General features: G+C 44.0%; 1 protein-coding gene across 6 annotated transcripts in view; it reads left to right on the top strand.

Moving 5' to 3' along the window:
• IRF2 (interferon regulatory factor 2) overlaps positions 1 to 18,464 on the top strand; it is a 248,366-nt gene extending 229,902 nt beyond the window's left edge. For 3 of the 6 annotated variants that reach the window (XM_069199440.1, XM_069199401.1, XM_069199451.1), the window contains one exon: positions 17,199 to 18,464. In XM_069199440.1, the coding sequence (XP_069055541.1) occupies positions 17,199 to 17,492 (294 nt within the window). In that variant the 3' untranslated portion in view covers positions 17,493 to 18,464. The remainder of the gene's footprint in view (positions 1 to 17,198) is intronic. The other 3 variants (XM_069199429.1, XM_069199410.1, XM_069199418.1) reach the window with 1 other exon arrangement.
• The last annotated feature ends 3,048 nt before the right edge of the window (positions 18,465 to 21,512 follow it).

Genomic DNA, 21,512 nt, shown 5'->3' with positions numbered 1-21,512 from the left:
ATCAAGCATATGTATCAAATGTACTTTAAGGTTGGCAAAACAGTTTAGAGGCAAGTAACACCTTCCACTTTCAGAAGTTGACAGTGCAATTTTCAGAACAGTTCTGGGGGGAAAGTGTTAGAGCAGTTTTGAGGTAAGTACTCAACTTACAGCTCCAGTCTCCGGGGGTTAGGATGTCCTCTGTTCAAGGTTCACGATGACCCCAAACATACACCACCAGCAAAACGGGGCTGGCCGGGTGCAGAGGTCAAAGTTGGATTTGGAATGGGATTCTAAGGAGACTGGAGACACTCAGAAACAGTTCTGCTGGCAGGTAAGTAGCCGCCACTTCAGAGGGCAGACCTGGGGGGGGGGGGGTGGTAGGTGAGCACCGAGGAGGCCACCGATTAGCACCAAACACACACCCTCCGTGGCACAGGGGCATCCGGTGCAGGGGGCAGGCAAACACAGCATTGGGCTCCCAATGCTTTTCAACGGGGGGAACCGGGGGTGGGGGCGGCGGGGAAGGGTCACAAAGATGCTTCAGGCTGGGTCCAGGAGGTCAGTTCCGGGAAACAACAAGCTGGACAAGGAGGAGGTCCATCTGCTGAATGTTGCTGGACCTGTGTTCAGATTCCCCAAGACCAGGGGTACCTTAATGCATCTGGTGTCTTCTTCTGGTTCTCTCGCGGTAGGGGGGTCCTACATATTTAGGCTGCAGGCATTGTCGTGTTGGCCAGGAGGGGTCAACCCAGGCTGGACACAAGGTCAGAATCACCCAGGGAACTGCTCTGAACCTGGACCCGGACCGTGGGTGTCTGGTGCAGAGTGGGCAGGTCTTGTGGATCCGTGGCGGCTCTGGAGTCCTTCGTGGAGTTTCTTGTGGAAAGGGCCACTGTCCTCTGAATATCTTGGTCCTCTGGTGGGCAAGCAGTCCTTTGGGGGGTTTGTAGAGGTCGCTGGTCCTGCAGGATGCAATGCCTTTTTGTAGCAGGGCTTCTGAAGCTGCAGACAGACTGGTAGGGCTTGGGCCAAGTCCGTTGGTGTCTGGAGTCTTCTCTGCTGGGGTCGGCTTAGCAGTCCTTCTTCTTTCTTCTTCTTGTTGAGATCGCCAGGAATCTGGTAAGCTAGGTTCAGGGGTACCCTTAAATCCTAGATTTAGGGGTGTTACAGGGGTCATAGGGCAGTAACCAATGGATGCTGTCCTAGAGGGTGGCTACACCCTTCCTGCACCCACTCCCTTTGGGGGGGGTGGGCACATTCCTAACCTTATTGGTCCCTGTCCACCAAACCAAGATAGAGGATTCTGCAGGGAAGGGGTCACTTCAGCTTTGGACACCTTAGGGATGGTCCTAGCTGGAGTGGTCACTTCTCCCTAATTTACCTGAATTTCCCACCCACTCGCTGCCAAAAGTGGGGCTTCGTCCAGGGGTCAGGCATCTGCACTAGCTGATGTGCCCTTGGGCACTGCAAGCAAGAGGCCTGCGCCTTTGAGGCTCTCCACCAAGTGTTGCAGTTCCCACAGGGGGGAGGTGTGAAGCATCTCCAACCAGAGCAGGCTTTGTTTCTGACTACAGAGGGCACAAAGGCCCTCACCCATTGGGGTCAGAAACTTGTCTTTTAGTGGCAGGCTGGCACCTCCTTACACTAAACTAAATCTCAGAGATACCCTCTGGGTGCATTGTACAATAAATCCAACACTGACATCAGTGTGGGTTTATTGTGCTGAGAAGTTTGATACCAAACTTCCCAGCCTTCAGTGAAGCCATCATGGAGCTGTGGAGTTTGTAATGACAAACTCCCAGCCCATGTACTTGATATGACCACACTGCACTTACAATGTCTAAGAATGGACTTAGAGACTGCCTCACCTTTTCACCTGTGGAATAGTGTACCCTGCTTTAGGGCTGTAGGGCCTGCTAGAGGGGTGACACACCTATGCCACAGGGAGTGATTGGAGGGCATGGCACCCTGAGAGAGATGCCATGTCGACTTTGCCTTTTCCTCCCCTTTTTTTGTGGCCCCCATGCACCTTAAACCCTGTACACAGCACATTTCTGCTACCTTTTCTCTAGGTTTGTGCTATACCAGTACCACATACATACATATACTAGTCAAATATGCTCTGCACAATTGTTAAATGTGAAGAGGCTTCTTAGATTACAATCACTCCAGAGGGTGGCACCAAACCTGAGTAATCTGCTGCACGGACAGCAGCAAGTAAATCCTGCATCTTGCACAGCTGGTGCATGTTAAATTTATCCTACACAGACCCAATGTCAGACTGACAAGATGATAACTGTCTGTAGAAAGAATAGGTAGCTTGAAGAGTGTTAATGAACTTGGACCTGGCTATTACTCAGATCGTGGATAAAGTCATAGAATAGATTGTACGCTGATCCCAGCACCAAGAATAGCCTCTCTAATAAATCACTCCCTGTAACTACTACTGCGAAGGAAAACCTTGAATCATAACAGCTACTGATTAAAACACTTACAATATTTGTGGGCCTTACCGTACCGCTCACTAAAGGGATTCTTGACAAAAAATACAAGATGGTTGCTATTCAAACTACCCTAGCTACACCTGTGGACTAAACAGGCAAGAGACAGGCAACTAATGGGACTATGATGAGATCTGGAACACTTAGGACATGAAACAGTTATGGCCCGTCTAACTTAACTTGCTCGGAAGCAGGCTAAATGAAAGGTCATCACTAAAGATGAGATACATCGAGTTAAGAAAAAAAACGGAGCAGTCGATAAATCTCAACTGGTGGAATCTATTTTTACCTAGTTCTGAGGTTGTCTCCTCAACAGCATCCTGTTTCGGACAAAACCAACTTGGACCTTCATTGGTGGATGAAGAATGCCTGACATGAAGTACACCATTTCCTCCTTCCAGTTCTCATAATGTTGATAGATGAATCATTTGAGCTGTGTTGGTCACCTCATCAAGGAGTTGACGTTAGGTCTCTAATCAAGCAAAGGCACCATATGAAGTTTCTTGAACTGCTGCTGTGTGCGATCTGCTGGCCCTCAAGATCTTCCTGCATTCCATCAAGGGCTAAGCTGTTCAGGTTCTAACAGACAACAAGACTGCCATGTGGAACAGCAGTAGACAGGTGGAGGGCGGACTCTCGTGCTGCGTCATGTGGCACCGTGACTGTGGAGATAGTTGGAGATAGTTGAACCTTCCAGTAATGGTCTGTCACCTAGCGGGCTGCTACAATGTGTATGGTCCCAAAGCCCGAAGCACACTTCTTTTGTCTGAGAGTGTACGACAAATGCTTCACACTACCCTCATTTTTACCCTCATTTTGCAGAAACTAGACCTCAAAGGAAGCACTTACAATTATAATCGTAGCAGGTGCCGCAGTTGAAGCTCAGCTTCTGGAGGTGAACTGATGATGTACTGGAGCGTAATCTGTATCTGACTGTGACGCGCGGGTTCTATCTTCCTCTCCGGGAGACACAGAGTAGAAGGTTCTCCCTTCATAAAGCACCTGTAAGCTCCGCCCGCTGAGCCACGCCCCGTCCACCCTCGAAGTAGGTAAAGGAATTCCCGCCTCTTACCAGGATGATGGACAGCTTTTCCAAAACGACCCCACTGCATTTACCGCCGATTCACGTGGTGCGTTGTTGATGCGCAGAAGCACGAGGACATCTCCACAAAGACGCACTAGTAACAATAACATTGCCAAAGGCACACAAGGTTGCTGGAGACGTTTACCCCATGGCCCATCACGTACCCCTAGTGTACAATATAAACGCAGCAGATGCCGCAGTTGAGGCTCACCTTTCTGGAGGGGGCAGGCCACCCTGACTCTTGGGCTTGGCAAAGATGGGGCGGGGCTGTGCGCTCAGAGATCCCATGGCAGAGGGGATCTGGAATCCTTCCTGGAGGTGGGCTGGTGATGTACTGGAGCGTAGTCTGTGTCTGACTGAGACGCGCGGGTTCTGTCTTCCTCTGCTGGAGACGCAGAGTGGAAGGTTCTCCCTTTATAAAGCACCTGTAAGCTCCGCCCGCTGAGCCACACCCCGTCCACCCTCGAAGTAGGTAAAGGAATTCCCGCCTTTTACCAGGATGATGGATGGATGACTAGGTATTTTTTACCCATGATTCTAATTATGTATTGTATGTGCATATGTGTGTGTATTCATGTGTGTGTGTGTATAAATATATATATATATGTGTATGTATGTGTATATGTTGTTTCTGTGCCTGGCATGTTTGTGGATCATTGCATGGCTCCTACTCATCACTCTTATGTCATGTCTCTATCAAACTATCCTCCATTCTCACTCGGACTCATCCCAAATCCCCTCGACCACTTTCATCTCCTAAATATCTCTGCCTAAGCTCTTCCCTCCACCTCCACATCTAACTCACCAAACCTCACTCTACCTCTGTGACCTCCCACACAACCCTACTAAATTCTCCTGCATTCATCTCACCCTGCTACTATGCTCTCCCTAACCCTTCCACATCCTCTTTCCCCTCCGCTCCCCTTTTATTCATCTCAAGCCTTTGGATTGAGTAAATGAAGGATAAACTCCCAATTAACACTTCTGGATTTCTTTCCTCCTCCACCCCTCCATTACTCCAGTCAATCTAACTAACAAACTCTCATATCCGCATCTCAAATTAACTCATAATAATACTAAAACTGTACTCCTTATTAAATTATACTAATCCATCACTAATTCTTGTTGGGTACCGGAGTAGCGTGCTACTCATCGAAAAGCGCTTCGACGCCTCGTCAGGGGTAGTAAGCGCTATATAAATACGATTACAATTACAATTACCCTCTGATAAGCCTAACTGCTCGACCACACTACTACAAAAGAGAGCATTAATATTATCTAGGGCAGATGACCTCAGCAGATGCATTCTGGACTGTGTCTGCACTTAAAGTTAGTTCAAGCCACATTCACCCGATGGGGTGTGTCTTGGATGGATCTTTTAGTCTCTGCTGAGGATGCTCAGTGTGGCGCCTTTTGTGGCCTGAAGCTTCCGCTTTGGAGGTCATTAGTAGATCCATTCTGCCTTTTGTGGTGATTCAGTCTTCTTTCTATACCTCCACCTCTGCTTCACTGACTTTTGAAGAAGGTAAGGGGGGGGACCAGGCTCATCTCATCCTAATAGTCCAGTTTAGGCTCAAAGAGACTGCTACTCTGAATTCTTGTGTCTATGCACCTGCCCTCCGCTCTGCCTGCCCCTTTGGGAGGCCCTTTCCCAGCCACATGACCAGTTTCTTTCTCTGAACCTCATCAGCCTATAACCCCATGTGTGGAAATTGAGGGGAACCAGGTAGGTGGTTTTGACCTACCTCAGGGAGTAGTGGATACCTGTCCACATAATAGATCTATTCGGGCCACAGGGCAAGGTTTGTGGTCTGATGCATGGGTCTTTGGGCCAGTTCTCTTTTAGCTACTTTTTCATGCACCTCTATTTGTTCTGTCATTGGTGAATCATTCTTTCCATGGACGCAATTAAAGCTAATTATCTGTCCTTTTGACCTTTGGGATTTTGCCTGATCAGATTTGTTTCTTTAAGATACCAGTTGTGATGCTTTTTTTTGTTTTTTTAAATGACTTGCATATATGTTTCCTCTTCCATCCTTTTTTATGCTGCAGTGGTACCTCAATTTGGTCCTTCTGTTCTTGATGTACACACTACTTGAACCCATTCACAGTTTTTCTTTGAGGTTGCAGACTAAAGACTGTTTTCCTCACATTGATCACTTTGACGTGCCACATCAGTGAGGTGCAGGGCTGTTGGAGCATTTTTCTAAGATTAGTTATTGCTAAGGATTTGAGCATTCTTTCTTCTGAAAGTGGAACTCTGGTCTGTGCAGAGAGCAATGTTGCACATTCTGTCCTATAGGACTTGCTGGTGCAAAGTCCACTCCTCAGACCCACCTTCTTTTGAGAGGGTACTGCGTGGGTATCTATTCAGAAGATGAGGCACCTACAGTTAGAAATATCCATCAGAAGAACAAGTTGGGATCTTCGGTAACTCTCTTTCTGGTAGATGCTTTATCTAGACAAAGATTTCTCACAACTTGCTCTTCTTTCCCTCGTATGGAGGGGACTTCCGATAGGTCATATGTTCTCATTTTGCATTCAGCACTCTCTCTGATTACTGATTCTTCGTTTACTTTGGATGAGAAGGTGCGGAAGTTAATTAGAAAAGGTTACGTCGGTGCACAAGGATGGTGCCTACACACAACTCTAGAGCTGGAACAAGGGCACTACCTGTATGCATGTGGGAGCTGCTCCATAAAAAATGTCCCGATTGAATCTAGCAACTGGGGGAATTCAGTAGGTGAGGAATCAATGGTTAGCATATCCATCTGAAATAGTGTTACTGAAAGTAGGTAACTTGTTGAACGTTTCCCAATGAGCCAATAGGATCTGCTTTATTTAGCATGAACTTTCCCACAAGCAACCACCGGGTATACAGTAATACAATTACAAATATGTAAAAAATTCCTTTGGTCAAACTAATTAAAAAATCTCTCCTAAGGGGGCCTATTAAGGATTATAATGCTTAAAATCTTCAAACCAAGTGATTATTTTGAGTGGTTTACCAACACCCAAACCCTTGCCTATTGCAGTAGTCTGTGTGCTTCCATGTAACAAAATAACGGTCTAGAGGCCACATTGTGATAGCAATCCATCTTTAAAAACCTGTTGCCTTTAGCATTTGCTTTATAGAGTAAGCAAATAAGGACTTCTGGCTTTGTCACAACCATTTCACAATAAACCAGTAAAATCTAAGGAAGTTGACACAATTTTTCCCAATTAGCCAGTAAGGCAGCATATGGGCCGGTCTACAGCCTGTTGAGCAATGTGTAATAACCATCCACCATTAAAGGCCTGTTGGCTTAGGCAGATGCTTTTCACAATAAATAAAGCAAGCCTACTGGATTTGTCATAACTTTTCATGCTGAATAAATTCGGCCTATGGCATTGGAAATAAATGTGCCTTATGAACCTATCAGACACATGCCTTCACCAGTATTGGGGTATCTTTCATAGATTCACATGCTTGAATTATTTCCTGTCGTTGAAGTGGGAGTCCCACGGTACATAGAAAGCAGTAGAATATCTATATATATATTTTTTTCCATTGTAGTCACTGGTAAAATACATTCACTTTCATAGCTTATTAGCTTCATTAGAAAAGCCCCAAAGTCCAGCCAGTCAGGCAAGATCACCCTTTAGAACCCTCAGCACAGAGGCTCAGTCTCTAAGATTTTCCAGCACAAGTGACTTCAAGATAGAGACAAAAGAGGTGAGCCTCCATGGGGAGGAGGGTGGGCCGCATGTGAATCTATTAAAGATACCAGTACTGGAGAACCACAGTTACAGGTAAGTAACTTATCTTCTTTGCCAGTATTGGGGTATCTTTCATAGATTCACATGCTTGAATCAGAATAATCAGCAGTACAAGAAGATGTTAACATCTATATCTATAACGAAACATCATTCTCTACGTATTTTATATATACATACATAATTAAAAATACAGTTATATATATATATATATATATATATATATATATATATATATATATATATATTCGATGGCATGTGTAGCTGCAGATACACATGCTGTGCACATCCCGCCATCTGGTGTTCGGCTCGGAGTGTTACAAGTTGTTTTTCTTCGAAGAAGTCTTTTTTCGAGTCACGAGACCGAGGGACTCCTCCCATTTCGACTCCATTGCGCATGGGCGTCGACTCCATCTTAGATTGTTTTTTTTCCGCCATCGGGTTCGGACGTGTTCCTTTTCGCTCCGTGTTTCGGGTCGGAAAGTTAGTTATAATCTCGGAAAAATCGTCGGTATTGTTTGCGTTCGGTATCGGGTTAGTTACAACAGATCGACGCCGAATTAAGAAGAGCTCCGGTGGCCCTTCGGGTTTTTTTTCCATCCCCGTCGGGGCCTGGTCGGCCCGGCCACGTGTCTCTTCAAGGCTGATGGAACGGACCCCATTCCGCTTCTGTCCAAAATGCCATAACAAGTATCCATATACAGATCAACATCTGGTCTGTAACTTGTGTTTGTCACCAGAACACAAGGAGGATACTTGTGAGGCCTGTCGAGCGTTTCGGTCCAGGAAGACACTCAGGGACCGAAGAGCAAGAAGACTGCAAATGGCGTCGGCGCCGACAGGACAAGAGCGTTTCGAGGAGGAGGAAGAAACATTCTCCACCCAGGAGTCGGACTCTGAGGAGATCGATCCCGAGGAAACGCCTAAAACCGTGAGTAAGACGTCGAAACCAAGAACTCGCGAGAAAAGCGCTAAAGCCCAGGGGACGCCACCGCCAACAGGCCATGGCTTAACCCGAAAAGTAGGTGACCGTTCATCGGCACACGAAAAAGGGCGAGCTGGTGTCGAAGTCATCCGACTCCGGTCGAGATACCGGCACACAGCAATCTCGGGTCCGAGATAGTGGCTCAGAGAAGATTCGGCACCGAGACAGCAGCACCGAAACAGGTCGGCACCGAGAGAGCACGACGCCGAAAGTAAAAAAGGTTTAGTCGGAGCCGAAAAAAGCAGCCGAAAAGGTTTCGGTACCGAAATATCCGGCCTCGGAACCGAAAACAAGTTCCTACACGGAGGAACAAGGACTGTCCACACAAATGAAGACACATAGATTTGGACAGGAATTACAGGCAATAGAGCCAGATCACACACAAAGACGGCTCTTTATTCAAAAAGATACAGGGAAGATCAGCACTCTTCCTCCAGTCAAAATGAAACGCAAGCTTGCCTTCCAAGACAAGGACAAACAGCCACATGCAAAGGTGGCTAAACAAGTAACACCGCCACCATCCCCACATGTCTCTCCGCAACCATCACCGGTAGCCACTCCACCAATGATGCAATCCCCAACTCTTACTGGAATGAGTCAAGATGACCATGACGCATGGGACCTTTATGACGCACCAGTGTCAGATAATAGTCCAGAATGCTATCCAGCTAAACCATCGCCACCAGAGGATAGTACAGGCTACGCACAGGTGGTGTCAAGAGCAGCGGCATTTCATAATGTCAGCCTTCATTCAGAGCCCATTGAAGACGACTTTCTTTTTAATACACTGTCGTCCACACACAGCCAATATCAGAGTCTTCCTATGCTACCCGGAATGCTAAAACACTCCAAACAAGTGTTTGAGGAGCCTGTTAAAGGGAGAGCCATTACTCCAAGAGTAGATAAAAAATATAAACCGCCACCAACAGACCCAGTGTATATTACACAACAGCTAACACCAGACTCTGTTGTAGTGGAAGCAGCGCGCAAAAGAGCCAACTCTCATACTTCAGGAGATGCACCACCTCCAGATAAAGAAAGTCGAAAATTCGATGCTGCAGGCAAAAGGGTGGCGGCACAGGCAGCAAACCAGTGGCGTATTGCAAATTCACAAGCTTTGCTAGCCAGATATGATAGGGCCCATTGGGATGAGATGCAACACCTTATTGAACATTTACCCAAGGAGTTCCAAAAAAGAGCGCAGCAAGTAGTAGAAGAAGGACAGAGTATCTCCAATAATCAGATACGGTCAGCAATGGATGCTGCAGACAGCTGCTAGAACTGTCAACACAGCAGTAACAATAAGGAGACATGCATGGCTGCGTACATCAGGATTTAAACCAGAGATACAGCAAGCTGTGCTGAATATGCCATTCAACGGACAGCAGTTGTTTGGGCCGGAGGTGGACACTGCGATCGAAAAACTTAAGAAAGACACTGACACGGCCAAAGCCATGGGCGCACTCTACTCCCCACAGAGCAGAGGCACATTTCGAAAGACACAATTTCGAGGGGCGTTTCGAGGGCAAACCACAGAAGCCACAACCTCACAAACAAAGCCCACTTACCAAAGCCAGTATCAGCTGGGAGGTTTTCGGGGACAATATAGAGGGGGACAATTTCAAAGGAATAGAGGAAAGTTCCAAAGTCCCAAAACTCCTCCAAACAAGCAGTGACTTCAAGGCCACAAATCCCCAACACATAACACCTGTGGGGGGGAGACTAACCAAGTTTTACAAACATTGGGAGGAAATAACAACAGACACTTGGGTCTCAGCAATTATCCAGCATGGTTATTGCATAGAATTTCTCAAATTCCCTCCAAACATCCCACCGAAAACACACAATATGTCAAAACAACATATAGATCTTCTAGGACTAGAAGTTCAGGCATTGCTACAAAAAGAAGCAATAGAGTTAGTACCAAAACAACAAATAAACACAGGAATTTACTCCCTGTACTTTCTGATACCCAAAAAAGACAAGAGTCTGAGACCTATACTAGATCTCAGAACATTAAATACCTACATCAAATCAGATCACTTTCACATGGTTACATTACAAGACGTAATCCCACTGCTCAAACAACAAGACTACATGACAACACTAGACCTAAAGGATGCATATTTCCATATACCAATACATCCTTCACACAGAAAGTACCTAAGGTTTGTATTCCAAGGGATACATTACCAATTCAAAGTGTTGCCATTCGGAATAACAACTGCACCAAGACTTTTTACAAAATGCTTAGCAGTAGTAGCTGCATATATCAGAAGGCAGCAAATACATGTGTTCCCGTACCTAGACGATTGGTTAATCAAAACCAACACGTTAAGACGGTGTTCACAACACACAAAATATGTCATAGAAATCCTCCACAAACTAGGTTTCTCAATCAACTACACAAAGTCACACCTTCTGCCGTGTCAAACACAGCAATACTTAGGAGCAACAATCAACACAGCAAAAGGGATTGCCACTCCAAGTCCACAAAGAGTTCACACATTTCACAATGTGATACAGACCATGTATCCAAATCAAAAGATACAAGTCAAACTGGTGATGAAACTACTAGGCATGATGTCTTCATGCATAGCCATTGTCCCAAACGCAAGGTTGCACATGCGGCCCTTACAACAGTGCCTAGCATCACAATGGTCACAAGCACAGGGTCAGCTTCTAGATCTGGTGTTGATAGACCGCCAAACATACATCTCGCTTCGATGGTGGAACAGTATAAATTTAAACCAAGGGCGGCCTTTCCAAGACCCATTGCCACAATACGTAATAACAACAGATGCTTCCATGATAGGGTGGGGAGCACACTTCAATCAACACAGCATCCAAGGACAATGGGACATACAGCAAAAACAGTTTCACATAAATCACTTAGAACTGTTAGCGGTATTTCTAGCGCTCAAAGCATTTCAACCCATAATAAGCCACAAACACATTCTTGTCAAAACAGACAACATGACAACAATGTATTACCTAAACAAACAGGGAGGCACACACTCTACACATTTGTGTCTCCTAACACAGAAAATATGGCATTGGGCGATTCACAACCACATTCGCCTAATAGCACAATTTATTTCAGGAATTCAGAACCAGTTAGCAGACAATCTCTCTCGGGATCACCAACAGATCCCTGAATGGTTGATTCACCCCCAAATACTAAACACTTACTTTCAAATGTGGGGAACACCACAAATAGATCTATTTGCAACAAAGGAAAACTCAAAATGCCAAAACTTCGCATCCAGGTACCCACAAGATCAGTCTCAGGGCAATGCGTTATGGATGAGCTGGTCAGGGATATTTGCTTACGCTTTTCCCCCTCTCCCACTCCTTCCATATCTAGTAAACAAATTGAGTCAAAACAAACTCAAACTCATACTAATAGCACCGACATGGGCAAGACAACCTTGGTACACAACACTACTAGACCTCTCAGTAGTACCTCATGTCAAACTACCAAACAGACCAGATCTGTTAACACAACACAAACAACAGATCAGACACCCAAATCCAGCATCGCTGAATCTAGCAATTTGGCTCCTGAAATCCTAGAATTCGGACACTTAGACCTCACACAAGAATGTATGGAGGTCATAAGACAAGCTAGGAAACCTACCACTACACACTGCTATGCAAATAAGTGGAAAAGATTTGTTTATTACAGCCATAATAATCAAATTCAACCCTTTCACGCATCTGCCAAAGATATAGTAGGATACTTACTACAATTGCAAAAGTCAAAGCTAGCTTTCTCTTCAATAAAAATACATCTGACCGCAATTTCAGCCTTACCTGCAAATTACGCACTCAACTTCATTATTTAGGATACCAGTCATAAAAGCATTTATGGAAGGCCTAAAGAGAATTATACCACCACGAACACCACCAGTTCCTTCATGGAACCTCAACATTGTCTTAACACGACTCATGGGTCTACCTTTTGAGCCCATGCACTCTTGTGAAATGCAATACTTAACATGGAAAGTTGCATTTTTGATTGCCATCACATCTCTAAGAAGAGTGAGTGAAATTCAAGCATTTACCATACAAGAACAATTATTCAAACACACAAGCATAAAGTAGTTCTACGGACAAATCCAAAATTTTTACCAAAAGTGATCCCACTTGAATCAAACGGTAGAATTACCAGTGTTCTTCCCACAGCCAGATTCTGTAGCTGAAAGGGCACAGCATACATTAGACATCAAAAGAGCACTAATGTACTACATTGACAGAACAAAACAAATTCGAAAAACAAAACAACTATTTATTGCTTTCCAAAAACCTCATACAGGGAATCCAATTTCTAAACAAGGCATTGCTAGATGGATAGTTAAGTGTATTCAAACCTGCTATCTTAAAGCAAAGAGAGAGCTGCCTATTACACCAAAGGCACACTCAACCAGAAAAAAAGGTGCTACCGTGGCCTTTCTAGGAAATATTCCAATGAACGAAATATGTAAGGCAGCAACATGGTCTACGCCTCATACATTTACCAAACACTATTGTGTAGATGTGTTAACAGCACAACAAGCCACAGTAGGTAAAGCTGTACTACGAACATTATTTCAAACAACTTCAACTCCTACAGGCTGAACCACCGCTTTTGGGGAGATAACTGCTTACTAGTCTATGCACAGCATGTGTATCTGCAGCTACACATGCCATCGAACGGAAAATGTCACTTACCCAGTGTACATCTGTTCGTGGCATTAGTCGCTGCAGATTCACATGCGCCCACCCGCCTCCCCGGGAGCCTGTAGCCGTTTAGAAGTTGATCTTGAACGTTTGTAAATTTGTAAATATATTACTTTAAACTTCATTATGTACATACGTATTCACTCCATTGCATGGGCACTATTACTAGCATACACAACTCCTACCTCACCCTCTGCGGGGAAAACAATCTAAGATGGAGTCGACGCCCATGCGCAATGGAGTCGAAATGGGAGGAGTCCCTCGGTCTCGTGACTCGAAAAAAGACTTCTTCGAAGAAAAACAACTTGTAACACTCCGAGCCCAACACCAGATGGCGGGATGTGCACAGCATGTGAATCTGCAGCGACTAATGCCACGAACAGATGTACACTGGGTAAGTGACATTTTCCATATATGATAAATATCAATCTGGAAATATTAGTATTCGAGGATGGTGGGTAAAGAAGATTATTGGCTCACCTTATGAAAATAAACTACGCAAAACTGCTTGTCTTACTGCTGCGTCCATCCTGTCAGCAGCATCCAGGCAGTAGTGTTGAGTAAAGGTGTGGAAGCAAGTCCACATTACCGCTCTGCAAATTTGGTTTAGAGGCACTCCTGCGAAGAGAGCTGCTGCAGTAGATACCGCTCTAGTGGAGTGCCCCTTGACATTGGCTGTTAGCGGTCTTCCCGCTAGCTGGTGACAGAATTTTATGGCTTTGGAGATACACCGGGCCATGGCTTGCTTGGTAACAGCATTCCCTTTAGTAAGTTGACCCTAGCTAATGAACAGTTGATCAGCTTTACGAAAGCTGCTAGTCCTTTGGATGTAGAATTTTAGACACCTTTTAACATCTAGGGAATGTAGCGCTCGTTCTGCTGGAGTTTGAGGGCTTGTAAAGAAAGTCTTTATTATCACTGGCTCGTTCAAATGAAAGTTCGAGGGAACTTTAGGAATGCATTTTGGATTAGTCCTCAGAATGACCATATCTGATTTAAATTGAAGAAGAGGTGGTGAGATTGTGAATGCCTGTATGTCACTAACCCTCTTCTCGGAAGTAAGTGCCAGAAGGAGCGCCGTCTTCCAAGAGATATATTTCAGGTCAGCTTGGTGAATAGGCTCAAAGGGATGCCTCATCAATTGGGACAGCACAATATTAAGATGCCAGGTAAGAGGAGGACGTTGAATCGGAGGAAACATCCTGAACAATCATTTTAGGAATTGCTTTATTATCCTGGATGACCATAAAGATGGTAAGGCTGCAGTACGGCGGAATCGAGAGATGGCCGCTAGGTGAACTTTGATAGATGAATGGGAGAGACCTGATTTCACTAATTGCAAAAGAGACAGAAGTATCTGCTCTGGAGAAGACTTTAGAGGATGCATACTGAAGGTTTTACACCATATGCAAAAGCTTTTCCACTTGAGTCCGTATATCTTATTCGTAGACTAAGCTCTGGCACAGGCGAGCACCTCTCGACGGTCTGGTGGAATATCTAGGTTGCCAAACTCATAGAATTCAGGAGCCAGGCCAATAATCGAAGAGAAGTCTGATTGGGATGACAGACCTGCCCCTGAGTCACCGTTAGCAAGTCTGGTGTTGATCTCAATTGAATGGGAGGTTTCTATGTACCGTGGGACGACGGGGAATGATTCAAGCATGTGAATCTGTGAAAGATACCAATACTGGAGAACCACAGTAACAGGAATGTAACTTATCTTCTTTCCCACTATAAATACCTCAGGCCAATTGTATCAATGGTAAGTTTTCCAACACAGCAACCGACATACATAGTCATAAAATTACAAATATTTACAAACTCACAGATGGCAAAACAAAATACTATTACTCTTATAAGTCCCTAACAAGGATTATAACAGAGCAAATCTTTTATCTCCATGCTTTGTGAGAGGGTGTCATCCACAACAAAATAACCAAGATCAGTAATCAGAGAGATTCTATGTAAAAAAAAAAAAAAATTATCTCTTGAACTTCAATACAGAGTTATAGCAATCCATCCTTAAATGCCTATTATTATTAATGTATGCTTATTAGATTTGCTGAGTTTATCATGATTTTTCAGAACAGATTAGGCCACTAGCCTTGATCATTGTCTAGCCACTATAACCAACACTTTATTCATAAATATTTATTTCATTTTTAAAAGGAGAACAAATGAGCATCTCAAACAGTGAGCACATTACACTTCATCCCTATGATCAGTGTGAGGTAGTTTTGTGCAATAAGCCTCATTCAGAACCATTCATTTGGTATCAAGACAGTATTCCCATATAAGGCGACATTTTACAGAATTCATTACCTAAACCGGCAGCGATGAACCCTTTTGCCCCGATGTTCATTAGTCCCTCTCATTCACCTTTATCAGTGGTGAAATTGAAGTTCTTTCAGTCAATGAGCCCATCATTTTGCAGGGAGCAGCACCCTCGGCCACCCCCAAACCATGTTCTTTATCGTACACATACCTGTTCCAATTTCTTGGGACAACCCCTGCGTGCCTGCGTTGCATGTGTTTGTATAGTTGTGAATGCAAGAAGTCAAATTCCTCTTGCATTTGATCAGAAACCTTCATGGCACCGTCCACTATAACATCCCCTTTGGGGATCCCAATCAGGTCTCAGGGTGCAAACTCCTTCAGTTTACTTACTTCCTTGAGTGTAGTCCCCTCCAATAGCAACCTTCCCCTTCCAGTCCAAGTATGCATTGGCCCCAGCCCAGATCGTCAGGGCGATCTGAGTAGAAGCAGGGAGACCCAGCACACACACACACACACTTCAATAAAGATAGCTGGGTCTGGTGGGTGCTGCCATCCAGGCCCTGTCTAGTCAAATTAGGGGATCATTGTCAGATGCAGTATTGATCATGGCTTCCGGACAAAGTAAAGAGTGCAGTACAAGCACTCTTGTTCAACGGAAACACACAACATATGGTTGCAGTGAGACAATGCAAGAAGCAATCAAGATGAATGTCAAATCAGATTAAACTTTCATTTGAAGCTAGGCTTCTTGATCTTAATCAGTTAACTAGTAAAAGTAATTTACTGAGAGTAGCTGGTTTTCTGAAGCAGCTGCCTATGCATATGTGCCTTCCAAAAATTTAAATTGTGTATCATGGCAGATGGCAGCCTGGGATCTGTGGAGTGTACACGTGTTTGGTCACTCCTCACTCCTTCACTATTGCTTGTAGGGTAGTTATTCTAATAAATATTCTAATAAAAAACACATAGCAGTCCTACAACAAAAAAACTAAAATCTAGGTCTCTTCTGGTAACAAGCTAAGTTTCTTAACTGGATAGAACTTGCAACAATATAATATTTTATATTTTGTATGTGAAGGAACTGCAAGTCTTAAAACTCTTAACTTTCTTATGGTGGATAAAATGATATGGTAGAGGAGTTGGGGGCGAGGAATGAAGGCCGTATTCGAGAATCTAGTGAAGCAGGAGAGTTCATTGGGTCTGGGGAGGAAATGGGTAAGGTGGGTAGAAGACAGTCAATTGGTGGTGAGAGTTGTTGCAAGGAAAGCGTAGCTACATGACTCTCTGCTGATTGTATGTGAGGCCGTGTAATTGATCTCCTACTTTTAAAATTGGCAGTGTCCGCACAGCCTGCAGACCTAGGGAAAGGTAACAATCCAGAGGACCATGAGTTCTTTGAACTTAGGGTGATTGAGGCTAATCACGCGCGGGTAATAGAGTTTGAAACCCCAAGCTTGATACAATTGTTAGCTCGTCCGAGGGAGATCGAAATAGCTATCCAAACAAGTTATTAGGCAAAGACGAACTGACAAGTACATATTGACGGCTAATATCCAAATATTTTTAAATGTCTATTCAAACAAAGTAGGTAAGAAAAAATTTACACCATCAGGTAAGCGAGAGACCATATAGCAATGAATTGGCGATAAAGAAGTGAGGCAGAGGAGGTCCTGCCCTCTGATCAGTTGGAAATATCATAAATATGGCACTTATTTTAACGTTTATCAAGATGATGCAAACGCTTGTACAGAGGGATAAAGATGAGTGAAATGCAACAGCACAAATAGTTTTTTCTTTTTCTATAGAATTTTTATTGTGACGTCTACAAAGCTTTAAACTGTAAAACTTATATCACGTGCACCTAAAAGGTACATCTTTCTTTTGTTTATAGGCTCGTCTTCATTGGGAAAAAGTTAAAGAGGAAAAACAGTACGTTCCTTTGGCAAGAGGTGCCCATTCTCTTTCAAACACTGCAACATTTGTGACCTCCAACAAGCCTGATCTCCAGGTCACCATTAAAGAAGAAAGCTGTCCTCTGCCTTACAACAGCTCGTGGCCAAAATTCTCTGAAACAGTGTCTGTCCCCCAAGTGGCGACATCTTCATCCGCGAGCAGCAAGCCAGACAGAGTGAGCGTCATCAAGAAAACCTCCGATATTACTCAGCCTAGACTGAAAAGCTGCTAGGGCTTCGGCAGTTTCTGTTTTTTAATCTTTTGTTTCGTTCCCTGGAAGTCATTCTGTTGGCACACATTTGAAAAATCCAAGGGGGCACCTGTGAAAACTTAATGTGTCCATCTCCACGCACGCACTGGAGCTATTATCTCAGGACTCCAGCCGCTTAGCTTCCAAAAAAGCAGGTTTGACTTCACAGGTTTTCTGCAGAGGAAGAGAGACCTTCGTCCTGCGTACTTGAGTACCAGTACCACATGGGAGGACCAACGACAGCAGATCATTTGTGTTGTGCTTCCTGTGGCCAAGGCTGTGGTGGAACTAAAACCCTTAGAGGAAGAGAAAATGTGAACTAGCTGGAATTTATTATTTTTTTAAAAGATTCTTTATTGTAAATATGTATATTAGTGCAGTACTAGCAACCAATGCAGTCTGCTTCTGCACCTTACAAAAAGCACTTGCAAAATAGGCCTTTAATATCTTTGCTCTAATTAAAGGTGCGTCGTAGATTCTCCTTGTGAGGCCTGGTCTGGCTTGCTACTGCGTACTTATGAAAGAAAAATACTTTAAAAATATTATTTAAAAAATGCATCAACTCATGTAAATGTCGTACGTTTTGGAGAGTGCTTAGTTTTTTTAATCTGATGTGTTTGAATGCTGAGGTACCATAAGAATGAAATGAAAAGAAGGAAATATGCAAATTCCCAAATAAAGCTGAATGCAAAATACTCTTTCCTGGAGCAAGCTTTTTAATTATTTTATACTGGAGGATGTTTTGGTAAAATATATGAAAAGCAGTATAATTGTTTTATATTTTTTACAGTAAATGTATAATTTAGAGTTCCTTTTTTATGTCCGTCAGCCATTATTTTACATCCTTGGCATAGTTCTTTTAATCTTGTAAACATGAAACACAAAAGAGCTTTAATGAGTTGCACAAATTCCCTGTGGATTGATAAATAAAATAGCAAATAATTAAGATTAAAATGAATCTGGTGCTTGTTTTTGTTAGTGGTTTTCTTGCATATCTATTCTGTACATACCTTATCAAACAAATGATTTATTAAAAAGCTTATATCTATAGCCAACACTGACCTTTTACATCATCAGAAACGTGCCAGGTTTGCTATAGGCTATGGTAAAGATGCACTTCGAAATTCTCCTTGTATTTAAAAATTAAAAAATTCTGACATTCTTGTAACTTTAGCCTGACTTTATTTTTTAAGTAATAATGTATTTTGTTTGACACTTTATTCACTCTTGTATATGCAATACCTTCACTATGTACTGTTGTAGCCCCAGCTTATACCCTTTTCTGTTCCTCTTATCATACGATCCTTGACAGGCCACATGAGCATGGAAGGGCATTCATCTTACGGTGCACGTCTGTGATCTTTGCTGCTTGCCAGGGTTTGGATAATTGAAGTAAACATGCTGTTTAAGAGTTGTTCTTCTTTTATTTAGAGGTTGTTTGTCTCTTCCGACAGTGATTTCTTGTGATAATCAAATGGTAGTGAAGGACTAGTCACATATTGCTTTCTTTGCATTTCTCAGAGTGAATAAGGATAAAGGACCTCCTCCTGTTAGAAACGTTTAACTGCACATTCCTCACTTTGTGATTTCTCAAGGCACAAGACTGAATCTGGTATCCTTTTCTAGTCATTTTCTTGCGCGTCGGCCGATGGCATTGAGCATCTCCACGGTGGATCCGTCCCATCCCTGATGTGATGTTGTGGTCCCCATATATGCGCCACCACTGCATGCTGATGTCAGTTCCTTTCTCCCAGCACCTTACAGCTATGATCTGAAGCTTCTTAAATCTTGCAAATAAGTGAGCACACTGTTCCTAATTAACAGAAAAAGAGAAGATATAGGGCACTTCTAACTTTAGAAGCTAAACCCTCACACATACATTGGATGTCATGCTTCAACCTCAGGTTTGCTCCTCGTGGGGCTGGCGCTGCAATGCCCAACGGGGCTCTATGCCGAAGATCTTTATGAAGTGCGTGCCATCAAACAGAGAAGGAAAAAATTCAGACCCACTGAATGAGACAAAGCAATAGAAAAACTAAAATTGGCTCGGGAGCCACCCCACATTCAATTTTATTGTAAATAGTGGATCTCGGTCAAGGTTAAAAAGTGAAGTGATGTTCCCTTACTCTAACAAAACACATGTAGGGCAAAGGATATTAGCTACAGCACTCTTATGAAGGTTGGCATGTTTCGCGCCTCAGGCATCACTCAGGATCAATGGCGTTTCATCAGGACCAAAAAGAAAAAACTTTAGCTACTCAAAAAACAAAAGAAAGAACTTACATGAACAGCTATGCAAAAAAACACCACACTTGGCGAGAGACCCTCCTATAATAAGGCTGGTGCATCATGGGATTAAATGCTGGCCGAAGGGCTATCGTCACTATTTGTGAACGTGGCCCCTGTGATACGACCTACCCACGGCTGCATACCCGGAAGCTTCTTAAATCTTACCATACTGACAGAATATTTTCCTTAAAACTTTCAATTTGCAGACATGCACACCCCCTTTAAACTACAGGGTTTTTAACCGTGTCACGACTGTCATCGACAAATGTCGGTGACTGGCACCCACAACATCAGTCTGGTGTCTTGGATCCAAATGCCACTTGGTGTTGTGCGAGTTCTGCACGATGATGAATTTCAAAGTCGTCTGTGACCACGAAGGGAAACTCACTTTCTCCAAACTCTGCAAGAAGTCAAAGAAACGGTCCAGGTCAAAGTTGATGGCGCAGACACACTGTCACTGCCAAGGCTGGAGTTTGTGAAGGTCATAAAAGCATAAAAAGGCCAATCATGGGTCTCCATCAGCCTGCCACTCAAAGTTGTGCAGTCCCCCGGGCACCACGAGTCAAGTGGCTTCCCCACTTTGGAACAGATTCCTTCACTGATCCCTATGCACCTTGATCGCCCCATGCTATCAGTGATGCTACACAGCTCCGCAAGCTGAAACAGGTCCTAGACACCATCTTTGATGCCCCACTGTGTCCCTCTTGAGGCCCCAAAGATCCGAGGTGCCTCCAATCAGGTTACTGCTGGCTCATCCGGCTCTTGTGCAACATCCAAACCATGCTCTGCCCCACGACTGATGGCACCAATCGGACCCTGGAGTCATTACTGACGTCACTGAAGCCGGAACCATAGATGAAACATATGTAGGACTCTGAATCACAGTCGAGACCACACTAGGATGAACGTATGGACCCAGGAACATATGCCCCTTATGACGAAGACATTAAGATGGATAACAGTAATGATTTCATTGACCTTTATAATGACAGGATCCTTTTGACAACCAAATGAAGGCTAGTGGTTTAGATTCCTTAACAGACATTGGCCTTTCTTCCTCAAAATCCAGCCATTGCAATGGAGGATCCTGTCTCCTTTGCTACAGTTGTCTGAAGCACTATGGAGATTCTAGACCTCACTCTCCCAAAGACGGAAGTTAAGGCAAATGTTCTTATGGAGGTCCTCGACCATGGACTAACCAGTCAAGAACCTCTACTGTCTTTCAATGAGGTCCTGACTGATAGGCACCTGTGTGAAGTCAGGCTCTTGCCTCCCCAGACAAGTGGCAAGTCCAGCTCCTGTGCACCTTGATTTTCTACTCCATCACCCCAGCCAGGAGTGCCTGGTAGTTCAGGCATCCACAAGCCATCTGAACCCCAATGCATTTCCAACTTCTGTCTCAGACAGAGTTGAAATGAATGGAAACATTCACAAAACGACTGTTCTCATCTCTCATTATTGTCCAATGATCCGTCAACACTTCTTGCCCTCTGTGGAGATGTTCAAAAGCATTGTGGGACAGAGTGGCAGACATCTTGTCAGCTGTCCCAGATAATCTAAGGCCTACCCTCCAACTCTTGATTACAGATTACCAAGATGCAGAGAAATACTTCATTTGCTCGGGCTTGGAACCAAATGAATGTTTGGGTATGACAGTCTGATCCAGCGTGGTGCTTTGGAAACATTGACTATTGAAGCCATAAGCCAAGTCAC

This window comes from Pleurodeles waltl, chromosome 1_2, assembly GCF_031143425.1.
Source record: "Pleurodeles waltl isolate 20211129_DDA chromosome 1_2, aPleWal1.hap1.20221129, whole genome shotgun sequence".
NCBI classification, from domain to species: Eukaryota; Metazoa; Chordata; class Amphibia; order Caudata; family Salamandridae; genus Pleurodeles; species Pleurodeles waltl.
The sequence above is the reverse complement of the archived record's forward strand: the minus strand, read 5'-3'. Positions and strand labels throughout refer to the sequence as shown.